The sequence below is a fragment of the Streptopelia decaocto genome (assembly GCF_964273445.1).
Source record: "Streptopelia decaocto genome assembly, chromosome: 3".
In the NCBI taxonomy this organism is placed as follows: Eukaryota; Metazoa; Chordata; class Aves; order Columbiformes; family Columbidae; genus Streptopelia; species Streptopelia decaocto.
The window spans coordinates 104,479,608-104,495,057 of record NC_138656.1 but is presented as its reverse complement, the minus strand read 5'-3'; the positions used below and the strand labels follow the sequence as shown (position 1 = coordinate 104,495,057).

Here is a 15,450-nt window from a genome sequence, read left to right as displayed (position 1 = left end):
AATAATCAGAGCGTGCACTGTGTGCTTGTGTTACAGATTAGTTTGTCTTGACTGTTACACTATACGTGATTTTTCAAAGTCTTGACATTCCTGGCAAGTGCAGCGTAGGAGCTTCTGGATGCATGCTGAATTTCTGGCTGACTGACAATAACACTATTTTTAGGTTTGAAGGGTTACAGCGTGGATTTTAATAGACTTAGAATGAAATTTAAACTTCTCTTCTGCCTGAAAATTAGTGATTTTCCTTAACTTGAACACAATTTATATGTATGTTCAACACTTTCTAACAAAACTTGTTTTGGAGAGGAGACAAGTTTAGTGTTTAGGTGTTCCCATAATAGTGACCATAAAGCAGTTCAGTGAATCATTAATGCACTTATTCATAGAATGCTCTTGTGAACTAGCTAAGTGTTTCTATTTGTGTTTTATAGGTGGGGCAGTCAGAGAGATTGAAATAGCTCCATAAATTTAGCTCCGAAATGCCAAGATTCTATGGATTTATACAATGGGAATTTGAATGCCTAGAGAACAACTGTGTCAATAGGAAAACTTGCATTGTGGATCTTGGTTTAAGTCGCCCGCTTGTAGCTGTTGGGTTAGTCCGCGATGGGTCTCCCAGGCTGCTGGAGCCCAGTTGTCTGCCTTGGTCATTGTGCCTGTCTGTGCTGGTGGCCGGGCGGTGCTGTGGTGAAGTGTCTAATGCACAGTGGCACCTTTGCAACCATAATAATCATAATCTGCTTCTATATTATGTTAAATATTTCTTGCTAGGAACAGATAGGTATAAACTATTGCATGTAAGTTACCTTTTTGATTGTTGCTCTAAGCTTAATAAACTTATTTTTAGCTGATAACATTTGTCTTTTGATAGTCTAGATACAGAGTTTTCCACTGCATAATAGCTAGAATTATGATTAAAAAGAAATTTGAGCATGTTTCCCAGTTAATACTAGTACCAGTCATGAAAAATACAAATCAAGACAAGCTCTCTTCTCAGTCTCTTTTGTAGTTCAGGTTTAAAAATTCATAAATATCTCTTTAGAATTCACATGTGTCTTTCTTGGTACCTGTAGATAAAGGAATTTAAGTAATGAAAATTTTCACAAAGGAAGCTTTGAGCTGGCAAAATTATTGCAGGCACTTTCCTTGTACGTTCCTTGCAGCTTCCAGGCAGTCCTGCTGGCAGTGAAAGATTTTGTTCCTCGATAAGTCAGTGTTAGAAAAGATTTGGGAGCAAGAAGTTCATTTGCTTGGACACCCTGTTTGTGACAAGAAAAATAACTGGTCTCAGCTCGCACAAAGAATGGCTCTTTGTGTTTGGTCATATCCATACTTGTACAAAACAGAATAAACCAGTCGTATGAGAGATACTCTGCGAGGATGGAAAGTTCTTGAATGCTGGAAGAAATTGCTGAAGTGAGATGCATTCTTTATTTCCTTGTGATTTTTTAAGTGATTTTTCTCAATTACATAAGTTCAATGAATTAAAAGTTCAGATCTGCAGTGGGTTTTAGAATATATGAGAGAATAATTCAGGAAGGTAATGGATGAAGAGTGATAGGCAAATGGCACTAATATAGGTATACACATAGATGAATAATTCATTATTTTGATTTCATATCTCAAAGGATAATTGATGAACAACCTGGCATTCCTTATTCTTTTTAGCATTGACATGAAAACTGCATATATACAGAAATGTAGCCTCTTCCACTAGCATAAATTGTGATTAAATCTACCCAAAAGTTTCTGCTAGTTGAGTTTATACAATATGTTGTTAGGGACAGGTCACATGACTCTCTTAGCTGGAATAAACTGAGCAATTTTGGGGTTTTGCGTGTTTGGTTTTGTTTTGGGGTGTTTGTTTTGGGTTGGTTGTTTTAGTTAATTGTGAGATAGTTTGATCTAGACATTTAGAGGGAAAATTTTGAAAGGCATTAAAAGATCATGAACACAAGCAGGCTTTACCCAAGAGCAAGGATAATATAATAATAATATTAGAATGTTTTAAATATATATATAATATTATAATAGAAAGCAGAGTGCAAGCAATTTGGCTGCTAGTGTAGGCTGAAATTGCAGCTAAGCTCAAATATATGTGGAGATAGGATCAAGACAGTATTCAAGTAAATCAAAACTAGAAAAAGGTATAGTTTATGTAGTTATAAATATGTGTGTAATATATACGTAATACTCTGAGAATACAGTTACTTCCTAACTTAGAGCTCTTAAATGTAGCTTTGAATAAGTATTGTTTGCTTGAGGTTAGCATTTGACAGTTCCATGAGCGACTGTGCCATGACTTGAACTGTCAATGAGTAGGTATTTTTCTTCTTTCAGTTTCCCATTGTTAACTGGAAGAAAAATGTTCCAAAAATAAATGCAAGGCTTTTTTCATAATGAGTTCCTTGTGTACTTGCATGCAACAATCTGCAGGTACTGATTCTTCCCAGCCACCAAGCTGGAGTATTTCCCTGTGAGGCTGCAGGAGGACTGCTAGCTGCCATCAATAACCATTATGCACAGAGCTCGCTTTGCTGAGGGTTGGTTTCTTGCCATGCCATTTCTATTGCACTTTTTGTGGAGTATCTCAAATTTACCCCTGGAAATAGTCAATAGCATTTCTGTCATGAGGAAGAAAATAAATCTGCATGAGAATACAAGTTGCCATCCTGTATTCAGGAGTAACCTGTGTCAGGCTTCACCTCACCATGGAACAGAGAAAATTCAGCTGCCAACAGGTTTTCTCCAGGCTGGGAGCGGGAGGCAGCTGACTTAGATCTACATGTGATTCTACAGGAGCATATGACAGATATTGTGACAGTGGTGAAGTTGATGCATCATGAGAATGTTATATACATTTCCATGAATTGTTCAAAGGATATAGAAATATGAAATTGTTGTCTGATTGTGGTGCTTTAACTTAGCTTGAAGTGGGGGGGATGTGAGAGAGAAAATTGGACAGAAGTTCAACAAGTCATCTGAAGGGATACGTCTTTCCAAGTTAAAGGAATGCTAGTTGTTGAAGCAAAGCAGGCATTTCACTTAAGCTATATTATAAGTAAGTCAGATTTTCCAGAAAAGCTTTTATTCTAAATGTTGTGCTGCTTGAGATGTGTGTTTGATTGCGAGACAACGTGAATAGCTCGGGAGGGGACAGGGCTGCAGTCGATTCAGTGGCCAGTAGAAATCAAAGAACTGTTCGATTCCTTTCTGAAGGTGAAGCAAGAAATAGGGTGGGAAATAGAATACCATCATCCCCTCTGACAACTACCTCTGTAAAAGAGAGTATTTTGTTTTGAGAAATGGTTTACAAGGAAATGCAGCTGTGTTAGGTTGTTAACACAAACTCCTTCCTGGCTTGCCTTGATACTGGAATCATTCAGATATTCTGTTCCTGGAAAAAAAATTGATTCCTGTGGCCTTTCCCTTTGCATACTCCACCTTGCAGGGATTTGAGTTGTTTATTAATCTGCTAGCTGCCCCGTGTGCTGATTCTGGCTGCACAGCCACCTTCTCAGCACATCGCATCCCATATGTTTCCCAGCTGCTGCCATCCCGAACAAATGCAGAAGACGTCTCCTGGCTGGCTCAGCACAACTTCCAGCTGGCACCACCTCGTGACTGAGCTGAACTCCCCTCTCCCGGCGGCATTGCAGCCACGCTGTTTCTCTGTCTCAGGTGTTGTGTCTCCAGGCAAAAATGGGGGGGTCGCAGAAGAGCTTGGGGGGCTGGGACAGCTGGTAATGTGTTCTGCTCTGCAGCAGGGAAGAAGCAACAGCTGTGGCACATGGGGGTGTGCGCAGGGTACGAGGAGGCTGTGCAGCGAGCACGGGGTGATGAGCAGGTGAGTGAAAATAACAGTTCGCTCTTTATCCAAGATGATACTTGCCAAGTACCAAGTTTATGGCCATAATGGGTTTAATGATTGACCTCACTGTGGTTTTGTCAGCAGAGAACACATTCTGTTTTACTGGCTTGTATGAAGCTTTATGGTCCATGGAAAAAAAAATGATTTAGTTTTGCAGAATATTTTGTGTATAGCAGTTATAGTTTACAGTTGCTAAACCATTATGACTAGTAGGGCTGTACTTCAAAATAGTACTTTCAATAGTCCTATTATTGTCAATGTTCTGTAGTAACATCTTTATTTCCTTGAAAATATTCTACAGAAGTTGTGATGCTGCCTGGCTCCTAAAAGGAGACCACTTTTTAGACATGTTCTTTATGGGCTTCTGCCTATTTGCAAAAGTAAAGATACCGGGCATGTTTCTGACGTTTGAAAGATTACTTCTGTATCACATGTGTGAAATATAAAGGATAAAATGACTTGCATGCTGTGATGCTGAAACATCCTACAGCCAGGCAAATATTATATAGAAATATCTGTATAAAAGTGGGTGAACAGATGAAAATTCACAGCGCCAGCGTAGAAATGTTTGTGGAAGCTTGCAGGAATTTTATTTCTGAGTTATGAGTACTCTTGTTTGTCAGAAGACGTGTCAAGAATTACCTTCATCTGGGCTTTGTAAGGTAGATTTTAGCGTAAGGGGGTTCTGTCTTTACATATTTTGTGTTGTGAAGCTGTTAGGCTTTCGTCTTTGTGTGGTTTTTTTAGTCCTACGTACTATCGTCAACGTTTTAGAAGATAAATGTCAGATCTGGTGCTCTTATCTGGCTTGTTTACTGTTATACTTTCAAGCGATTGCAGAAATAGGAGTTGATATGACACACTGTGGTTTTTCAGGTGAGAGAGAAATTAGGTGACCTCTCATGTCTCATCTCAGTTTAACATTGATTTTGGACTGGGTCAGCTTCACCTCTCAGCTTTGAGTCTGATAAGGGATAAAATCAATTCTTCTATTCCCACCCTTCCTGGTTCCATGTTCCTTTCAAGACTTACAGGAAGGATGAAGCACAGAACTTGTTTTTGCCGTCCCAGGGAAGAATGAAAACTCCTTATCCCCTGCCTCCCCTTCACTTGTAGATGATGTGTCTCCTTTGTACAAGAGCCTGAAGCTGATGTCCTTGTACTTGATTTGGAAGGAGTGAGGCGAGAGGTCAGAAAGCAAGAGAAAATAAACTCAGAGAGCATGTGGAAAATACCAAGTTTTTAGTATGCATTTTGACAAGAATATCTGTGTTGTATTTGTCATACCTTAATGTTGTGTTTGGGCTATGGCCTGGAGCTATACATGGAATGATCTTTTAATTTAGCTTGTTCAATATTGACTTATCAAGCCATTATGTTGCTGCTATGTAGTAAGACATCAAAATACATGAGGCACATAATAATATCTGTAGTGAATCTGTAGTAAACAAAACCAGCAAACCCATTGCAAAGGGTTCTGGGTGCAGCTGAGCTAAGGAAGCCTCATGTCCCATGGCGCTGTGTGTCTGGTTATATGCAGGAAGCCTCTGGGCCTGGATAGTGTTTGTTTGGGCTGAGCAAAACCCAGCACAGACACTAGTGGGTCTGGAGGTGTGGGTCTGACCCATGGCCAGCACCTCTGAGCAGCTCAGTGAGCTCTGCGCTGTAGGGCCGGCAGGCCAGGCGACTGATGCTGGAGGCCACATGCAGCCATTGTGCCGTATGTTGTGTAGGACTGTCATGGCATCTGAATGTTGGAGAACTCTGCCCACTTGTTAAATTTGCTTTGAAATAACTTAAGACAGAACAAGGGGTAATGGTTTTAAACTAAAGGAGGGGAGATGCAGGCTAGGCATGAGCAAGGTATTTTTTGCAATGAGGGTGATAAAACAAGTTGCCCAGTGAGATGGTAGGTGCCCCATCCCTGGAAACATTCAAGACCAGGTTAGATGCGGCTCTGAGCAACCTGATCTGGTCAAAGATGTTCCTGCTTATTGCACAGGGGTGGATTAGATGAGCTTTGGAAGTCACTTCCAACCCAAACTATTCTATGATTCTGTGATCAGATCCAAAAATCTTCTGTTGAGGGTTGAAGAGGGATGGGATGGGATAGCCAAATTGCTTGCTACTAAAGCATGATGGTTTGAATGCTTCCTTCTCTGGAAATGAGCTCATAGTCAGTCTGGTTTTGTCTTTTATATATATATTTTTTTCCAATGCACTTTGAATCTCTGCTTGAAGTAACCAGGAGGGACAGTCTAGTGCATGGATTAGAAGGCTTCCAACTGGCTCAAAGGGATTAATATTGCATACATTTTAGAGAGTACTTTCTTGAAATACAGAGAGGATTGGGACTTGGTTAAGGCCACACGCTCTGAGTCTGTTATTGGTTATGTCAGAAAACTGGTCCATGTTCTGAGAAATACCAGTGATGTATGTCAATAGTGCATCCATAGTCTGAACAGGGATTGAGAAAATAGGAATTTCTTTTTGGTGTAACAGCAGGTTGGGGCAGGCTACCTTATCTTGTGGCTCTTAGGACAGTCAAAACTAAACTAATTCCACTCGGTATTTTTATTGGCTTGTACTTGATGATTACAAAATTAGATAGATGTTTAGCTTTGGTACTTTGGACCTTTTTGCTTGACATATAGTTTTTCCATTGAAGTTTTGCAAACAATATTTCATAACATAATGAAAGGAGTGGATCTTGACGTAATGTGAAACCTTTATTTCAAGGCTAAATCCATAGTATGTGTGAAAAAGTGCCCTGTGTCGATTGGTTTGTTTAACTTTCTTCCAGCAAAAGCACACTGTGCTGTTGTCCTTCCACTGCATGGGAAGAGCCTAAAATAACAGAAGCTGTTATGACATCTCACAAAGCATGCCTTTGTCAAGGTCATGGCTCTATTTTTGCTGCATTTTGTGTGAAGAGAGAGATAGGTATCGTAGGTACTTGACCGAATATTTTATATCTAAGACGCTAAGTCCCACGAAAGTGTAAAATCAAACAAAAATACAACTCCCACCCCAGTTAATGCAGATATAGTCAGCTCATGTATGTGCGGCCTGGCTTGTCCGTCTCATTGTATGCTATCAAATTTGTATGTAGTTATATGGAAAATGTGGAAATTAACAGCTCTTTCTCAAGTGTATTTGGAGCAAAAGAGGGTGGTAAAGATGTGGGCGTGCTGTGGAGCAAAGAGTTGATAGAGGATTAGTATGCAGAGGGTTATTAAATGTATGGACGCCGTGTCTGAATCCAGGTCTTTAAAGTGTTGATGGTTTGAGTCTGGGAGAGCATTGGGAGGTAGTTTGTAAATTGAATTCCATTGAGATGTTTGCAAACCAAAATGAAGTTCATGTAATGTGGAAGAACTGAAGCCTGTATATCTGTACATGTGTTATGTTCATCTGTTTATGTATAAATACAGATATAAGGAAGCATTTTGTCCTTATATATATGCAGGTAAAAAACCCTAATGTTTATATTCATTAATGTTACTTGACAAAAATGACTGGACAAGGCATAATGATATAGGGCAATGTATTTTCTTTACTAACAAGAGATTATTTTCCCCCTTTTAAAATTTATTTTTAAAAATGGAATAGAAGCTTTCTGATGAGCACCTTCTGTAGAGCACTACTTGGAGAGGCTGCTTACTTAGTATTTCTGTTTTATTTTTATAATGTGTATAGTATGTTACAAGTCATATTTTATGTATAATATGTTAGAATATACTTAGACTATACTCTTTGATTAGTTTACTTGATATATTTCTTTTTAAAGGAATGATAGAACTTTATGGATAGAATATATTTTAGTGCTATGGGAAGTTCAAAATAGTAAGGAATTAAAACCTAATATGGCAGACTTGTACAAGAAAACCCCTCCTATACTGTGGATTACTCAGTGTTGTTTGCTTATTTTTTTAAATTAAATTTTAAAGCAAAATTTAGACTTATCAGACAATCTGTTCTGCTTTCTGTTACTTCATTACAGCAGTGTCTCCCAGACATGTTGCATGTGTTGCATCTGTTGATAGATACAGTAAGGTCATTTTAACAAAGGTCCTGTGAATTAATCTTAAATGTATTCTAAATGAATCTCTTTGTATAGAGTAGCAGGTATAGAGTAATGTTAACTTTTAAGACCAATTACTTTTCTGCTGAAGGAGAAAATTTAGCCTTGGGTAAAACTGTGGCAGCCTGTAATTAATTTTGTTGTAGTTGGCTACAACTTGATGTGGTTGAGCTCTGCAAAACCTTCCTTAATTTTCTGACTTAAGGGGTGGTTTTGGTGAATGAGCCTTTGAAGAAGGTAGGAAAAATACAGTGAGTGTACTTTTATAAAGTTAGTAACAGCTGTTGCTGGCCTCCAACTCAACTTTGTGCCACCGATCACCATCTGCACCTGGCCCTTCAGTCTGTTTTCAATCTACTTGACTGCTCATCCAGCCCATATGTCATCAGCTTGTCTGTGAGAATCCGATGGGAGACAGACAGCATCAAAAGCTTTTCTGAAGTTCAGGTAGACAATACCCACTGCTCTCCCCTCATCTACCAAGCCAGTTATTTCATCATAGAAAGTTAACTTGCTGTAGAAGTTGGAAGGTGTTTAAGCCACAGGAACGTGAAGAAGTAACCTTTGTACTGCCCTACACACTCCATTGTTCCATAGTCAGGCAGCATTGCTACCTCAATCCCTGTTCCTAAGTGATAAACACTACAGCGTGGCTTAAACTACTTGTGTTAGCTACAAAAATAATCTTTCACCTTTCATGGAACACCCATGGTTAGGATTGTAAAAATACAGAACTCTTGTGTGTGTGTGACTGAAATGTACTGGTGATGGCCTTTCTGTCAACTTTAAAAAAGTTCACCCAAGAATTAATTGACCTTGCATCTCACCGGTTTGGTATTCAGACCCACATAATCTCTTTATTTCTCAATATCCTCATATATGTAAAACTGGGGTAACATTGACTATCACTGAAATTTATCTTAAAGAGGAATGCAATTTTCATTAAACACTTGAATGCATGGAGAGTAACTGGGCAAGTGCTCATGGGGAAACCCAAACTTGAGTGCAGCATGTGGAAGGTACACAATACATAAAATCACTGGATGTGTCTTGAACTTGAGTGCAAAGCCTTTAAAAGATATCAAGAGTAATGACTTGTTTCTTCAATTAGAGAGGAATTGCAGTTGCATGTTCCCATAATGCTGCAGGACTGTATCATAATGGCTATATAGAAAAGAACCTAAGGGTTCCTGAAATCTCAGTGCTTTCCTTTTAGAAAATGTATTAGTTTTTCTTCACCTGTACTTATCAGCATAGCTTCTCTGCTTGCAAAAAGAAAGCTTCATAATATTTTATTTAAAAACAGCATAAATATTTCACAACATAAAGCGTATGAGGTAGAAACTGGTGTCTGTTTTCTTCCATCTGAGGGTATGTACCTAATCCACTAACATATTAAGTGTGTTTCTTGTCCTAACAAATTATGTATTGCTGCTATGGATAGCGTTTTAAGTTATGAAAGGTGTAGTTAGTGTCACTTTTATAATTCTGTTTATTCTAGACCTAGTGAATAGACTGTTGTTAATAAACACATGATCTTGCCAGTGGGGATAAAATGAGGTTCTCCTAAAACTACAGTATTTTAATTTTTCTTGCCTTTTTAGTGAGGTGTTTATGGGTCAGTATGTAGGTACCTCTACAAGTTACTTTTAATCTGGGATTGTTTCGTATGTAGATCAGGAGGCTGGTAAAGCTGAACATCATAATGAATTTTTCACTTTGGAAGAAGTGGGACTTAGTCTGGGCAAACTAAACCCACACACTCCTCACCCATGTGAAACCTGGCTGATTGAGGCAGGGTAGATTTTCTTAAAACAGTTTGGCAAAATTTTAATTACAAACTTTAAGAAAAGAATTATACACTATATCATACTCCTGATACCTGCAGTTCCACTACATACTACTTAATTGTGTTAATTTTTTTTTCTTGCTGAAATAATTTGGTATAATTATGAACCGATTGTATAATTTTGCTGGGTTCTTATTGTAAACATTTTTCATTTTTGTACCAATTAGCCACCCAATATAATATTGTTTCTGGTTTATTAATATTCATAAAAACAGAAAATAAACTGTTGCTAAAACAGGCACCCTAAAACCTTTTTTGTAAAAAAGTAACAAGTGTAGTTTAATGTAACTACTGATACGTAAGGTAAACTGTAATTTGAATGTTTCAAAATATTAAATGGTTTATATCTAGCGCAATTCTTAATTAAAGGTTAGACTACAAGTGTTCTGTGCAGCAAAAATAAGTATCGCTATCGGATTGAAGAATAATTTCTAAGACTTCAGAATTTATGATGTTGACTTTTTTTTTTTCCAAAAATATTTATTTGTAAAATAAGGGAAAAGCATGTTCCAAACTCTTCTTGTGGTGTCCCTCACTGTTTAACCTAAATCCAGTCCTAGTCATGACTTTCCATTTGGTGTGTGAATATTCTGAATGTATAATATGGTCTACTGTAGGGATTGCACGTTAGCCTTGTGAACATTAAACAAGTGCTTGTTTTCATTACCATGAATGTTTCCTGAGTTATGTGGAAATGTTCAAGACTGTAAAGTTAATGCATAAGGTGTTAAAGGATTAGTTAAGTTCCTGCCGGCATTCACCATCCTTTCGGCTGCAAAGAGTATCTGGCAGGTTTTGTGAGGTGTATTGGCAAATCAGTTCTCACTAGTATAGTGCTGTTCATCTTAAAAAGGGGAGAGAAGAATCCTAACCCTGACCTGAAAAAATATAAGATGGTTCTTATCTGTGTTTTTCTTACATGTGCTGAGAATCAGCTTTAAGAGGAGGCATAAAGGCATCCCCTTCCTTTTTAACTCAGATGTGTTTTAATGTGTGTATTTGAAAATAAATTGCCTTTTCCAGTTCCTTTGAAAACAGCATCAGTGGGATGTGTGGTGCTGAATTTTGAATGTATAAAAAGACATTCAATGGAAATGATGTCTGATCTATAATTTGTCAAATTTCTATACTTGTATAGGCAAACATTAGCTTTGCACTTTTAAAAAAGCTTAACAGATTCATTTTCTCTTTATAGGACTTCTAGTTTCTACAATGGTGCTTAAAATGATGAATCCTGCACTTTATTTACGTGAATAAATATATTGGCTGATGACAATAGAATTTGTAAGTTAGTACTGCACACTTTAAAAACAAAAAAACCCTATGTGCTTGTTTAGAATAAGTATTACTAAAAAACCCAAGAGGTATAATTACACACTCCAATTATGTAATATTCACTAGAAATAAGAGACTAAACTCGACTTAAACAGTTCTCCATGGAATAAACTACCTTTTATGGTTTTTAATTGAAAATCTTTTTTTTCATTTTCTTTCCAGGTATTGCTTTGTTTTTGCTTTGGGATACCTCACCGTGTGCCAAATTACTAGAGTCTATATCTTTGATTATGGACAGTATTCTGCTGATTTTTCTGGGTAAGGAGAAAAATAATCTTTCTATCCTGTCCTCCTGAGTGATACTGTATCAGCTATTGGTGTTTTACTGTGTTGAGTGTGTCCACCTTTTAACTTTGAGAGAAAGCTGGGCATGTGTGCGCGTATTGGCATCTGTATTTTAATTGTGCAAACTGAGAGTTTTGGGAACGGTTGTTGTCTGTCAGAACCGTGAATGCGTTATCTGCTGCCTCTTGTTCTTCTCTGACTGGCATAAGGGATTTGGTGGCTGTGGGATTTTTTTATTTTGCTTTTTTCCCTAAAATCTCTGTTGGCATCCATGACAACATGATGAAACTTGAGTTGTATCTGACGTACTTGCATGCCTACCACAGTCTGATAATTCTTTGTGAGGAAAATCTGAACGTTTTATGGGCTTTAGCTTTTATCTGCCTTTTTTGTTTGTTTGTTTTGTGGGGTTTTTTTTTGTTTGTTTTATGTTAGATATTCCAGAAGGAGAAAGGCACCTCTATGGTGGAGTAGTCACAGCCCTTGGAAATAGACAGTTTTGTCTGTATGTGGTCTTATTTTACATAATGAACTTAAATGTATGTTGGGCTTGAGCTGTATAGGAGCAAAACCGAATTGAATAGGCAAAGTAAAAATAAATCACATTGGTGATTCTTCTTTGTACTGCAGACATAGAGAAGTGAAACATAACATTTCCTGTAAATAAGTTTGTTACTGATGGTGTTTTTGGTGATCTAAAGGAGAATATGTATTTTGGAAAAAAGAGATGGGAGTTTTTGTTAGTCTGCTTAAAAAATGCATTAAATTCTTTCTAGGAATACTATGAATGGCAGTGGTCTTTGTAGTTCAGTGTTACCCGTGTTGTGTAGTAGAGTTGTGCTTGTCAGCCTGGTTGCTTCTCAGTCTTCATTGGTAACAGGCATGTAGTCCAGGAACTTCTCTTGTAGGCTGACACCAAAAGCTTTCATGGTTAAGTTTTAGCTGGATCTTACCTTCTGAAACATCTTGCCATGTTTATGCCTACATCCAAATGTCTACCTTCAAGCTGGATGTCCAAGTTCCAGTTGTGGTCAGCAGAGATCTGACTGATGTAGACAATAGAACCTGGAGGCACTTCAGCTGACCCACCGCTAAGTGTCTACCTTAGTGTGAACTGGGTCACTTGCCAGATGCCCCTGACTGTATTGACCTGTTCTTCACTGGCTATAATGAGAACTTGCAGCACAGACACTCATAATGGCACTTTAAAACTAGGTTTACTGATGTTGAATTAAATTTCACCATTACAAGTGGAACTGTAATCCAAATGCTGTCCCTTCCAGTTCACTGTAGGGCCAAAGTGTACAACCTTGGCAGTTATCAAAACTCTGAGCTGGCTCTGGAAACAGTATAATTGTGCTTGTTTGTTGCTGCTTTCAAACTATTAATAGAGCTTGAGCCCAGCATTGCTCACATGCGACTGTACTGCTTTCAGAGAGCAGCTGTCTCTGTGCCTCTGTTGGTTTGGTGCTAGCTCAGAGATTTCTGCTAGGTATAAACACAGCCAAGGATTCATGAGATCAGTGCTCTGGATAGAACTGGTCTGAAGCCTGGATCCAACTCTGTTATGTTTGAGCTGCTTGATTGAAACCATACTTTCATGCACTGGTTTGAGAGCTTGATGTGTGTCTTTCCCATTAAATCTCTGGCATATACTGTACCTGCTCCCCTGAGGCCTGAGACAGAGGCTGCTTCCAAAACAGGAGGAGAAGGAAAATGAACCAAAGGGGGGCTATTTCATGTCAGTTTTCTCTAGTTCCAAGGGAAGAGAGTAAGCTCAAGAAAATAATGAGAGTTGCCTAACGAGCTGTTGAACGCCAGTACCAGCAAGCTCTTCCAGAGATGAATTCATGTAGTGGCTAGCTCCAAAGGGACTTTGAATGTCTGTTGATGTAGATATTTCTCCTAGCATGCCATGCCCATCTGAAGTGTCCAAGCCCAGAGAATCTGCCAAAAGTCTGAAGGAAGGTATCAATGCGCTGGCAGTGGAGACAGCTGGAGGTGCCATTGGTTGTGCAGAGCTGTGTGGCCTGGCTTCAGCACCTGATGGATCCCAGATGCCAGGGAGCCAGCCATCCAGCCAGCCAGCCCTCCTTTGCCCTTCTGCCAGCACCTAAAAGGAAGCGTTAAAACCCTGGTTCACAGCTTCACTGTTCCAGGAAGGATTCTTCCTCTTTTAGTCTCTAGATTGTTGCTCCTCAGCCAAATCTCTGGAGATACTGTAATAGCCACTTGAGAAATAAAAAAAATACCGGGGTCTGCTCTGATAACAAGAGATGTATGAGCTAGAATTAATATGAGGCCTGACTGAGCTCCTCCTGAGCTCCATCCTTCCACCAGGCGGGATCCATGCTGCCACACGTCCACTTACAGAAGGAAAAACCCATTATGTTCAGAATCAATTGGGGATTTCTGCCAGCAGCCTAAGCGTTAGAAAGAGATACAAGGGATTTTCCAGACTGTCTGTTCTTGTTTAGTTTTCTTCCTTGCTGATCCTTGCCTGTCGCTCTAGTTTTGATATCAGTATTTTGTGGCACTTGATAGTACAGTAGAAATAACTTTTTCCCTGATTGCATTTTGAGGACTGGAAATATTGTGCTTATTGAAATAACCACAACTTAAAAAAAAATAGTTTGACAGACTGGGCCATCTGGCAAAATACTGACAGCCCTGTCAGTGAAAGAGGGCTCGATGCCTCTTGGATTTCTTTTTCTGTGCCAACTTAAATATGTTAAAAAGGCCAAGTGCAGTCAAAAGACTTGAACAAAACTATATGCCCATCCTACAGAATGTTGTGTGTGTGGTTTTGTTTTGTTTTGTTTTTTCTTCAGCTCACACTCTACTAGGTAAATACAGTCCCTGATATGTTTTTGAGATCTGATGTCAAAGTTAAATTTCTTAATTCTGGTAGCTTACTTTATGGTCTCCCCCATCCCCTCCTCGCCCCCAGTTAGGGAGTTAGCAGTGCTGGGATTTACATCAGTCAAAAACTCTTCGATACCACAAAGATAGTTTAATTTCTAAGTGAAAAGCTGACTCAGTCAGTGAAGAATATGTCTTGGACAGTTTAAGATTGACTCAAGTGGACCATATTCAAAACAAACTAAACTCTTTTGGAGCCAGCATAATTATGCTGGGTTTTTGTTTTGCCAGGTATGTTTACTTAAAGCAAATAATAATTCTAGATGGAAAAATTAAGTGTAGGACCAGGTATTAGTCGGAACAGCAGAACTGGTCTGCAAATCTAAATAAATTATAGTACTGTTCAACTTTGGTATGGTTTCTTTGTCCTTGGATTACTGCTGCTGTAGTTTACAATGACTATAATTGCTCTTACTGCCCTTTCTTCTTTACTCTTCCCACTGTAAAAACAAACAAACAAAAGCAAAAAAACCTATGGAATTAAAAAAGTGAAATACTTTACCAGTGTTGGTGGAGCCTAATGCAGCAATAAAAGGCAGCATTTAGCAAATGTTATATCTAAGGATTAAATTAATTGCATTTAAGGAATGGTTTGAGGTCCAAAAACTAATCATTTTGTCCTTGCATTGAAAGTCTTCCAGTTGAGAGTAATTGACCTGGACTATTAGTATAAACTTTGTTTGACATTTACATGTGAAAGAAACACCTGAAATTTTTTTCTAAATCGTTCTTTCTTCCTTTTTTTTTTGTAACAGCCCAATGATGATAATTACACAGAAGATCACTAGTTTGGCATTTGAGATTCATGATGGTAAGACTTCTTTAAACTGTATTTAGTTTTTTGTACAAAATAAATTTAAGGGAAGTTAGTCATGAGTCAATGAGTTACTTTGGACAGTTTGTGTTTTAGGACAAAATATATTAATTTTTTGTGTCTCAGCTGATTCTCTTGATGCTTAGCTAATGGAAGTACCAAGAAATGTTGCTCAGACGCTAGAAAAGCTCTGGAAGTACTTCCATTGTGCAGAAGACACTATTTATCAGAAGACCGATGACGCTTCTGGGGCCAGTGACCAAAGATCACTGACATATCTTTGTGCTGGA

The 15,450-nt window shown here is 38.4% G+C and overlaps 1 protein-coding gene across 3 annotated transcripts in view; it reads left to right on the top strand.

Annotated features, from left to right (window-relative positions):
* Window positions 1–15,450, top strand: part of MBOAT2 (membrane bound glycerophospholipid O-acyltransferase 2) — a 99,054-nt gene that overhangs the window by 48,780 nt on the left and 34,824 nt on the right. For all 3 annotated transcript variants that reach the window (XR_014183741.1, XM_082049414.1, XM_082049415.1), the window contains exons 4-5: window positions 11,302–11,397; window positions 15,102–15,157. Coding sequence is in view for 2 of the 3 variants with exons in the window: in XM_082049414.1 (XP_081905540.1) it covers window positions 11,302–11,397; window positions 15,102–15,157 (152 nt within the window). In the remaining variant the exon portion in view is untranslated. The remainder of the gene's footprint in view (window positions 1–11,301; window positions 11,398–15,101; window positions 15,158–15,450) is intronic.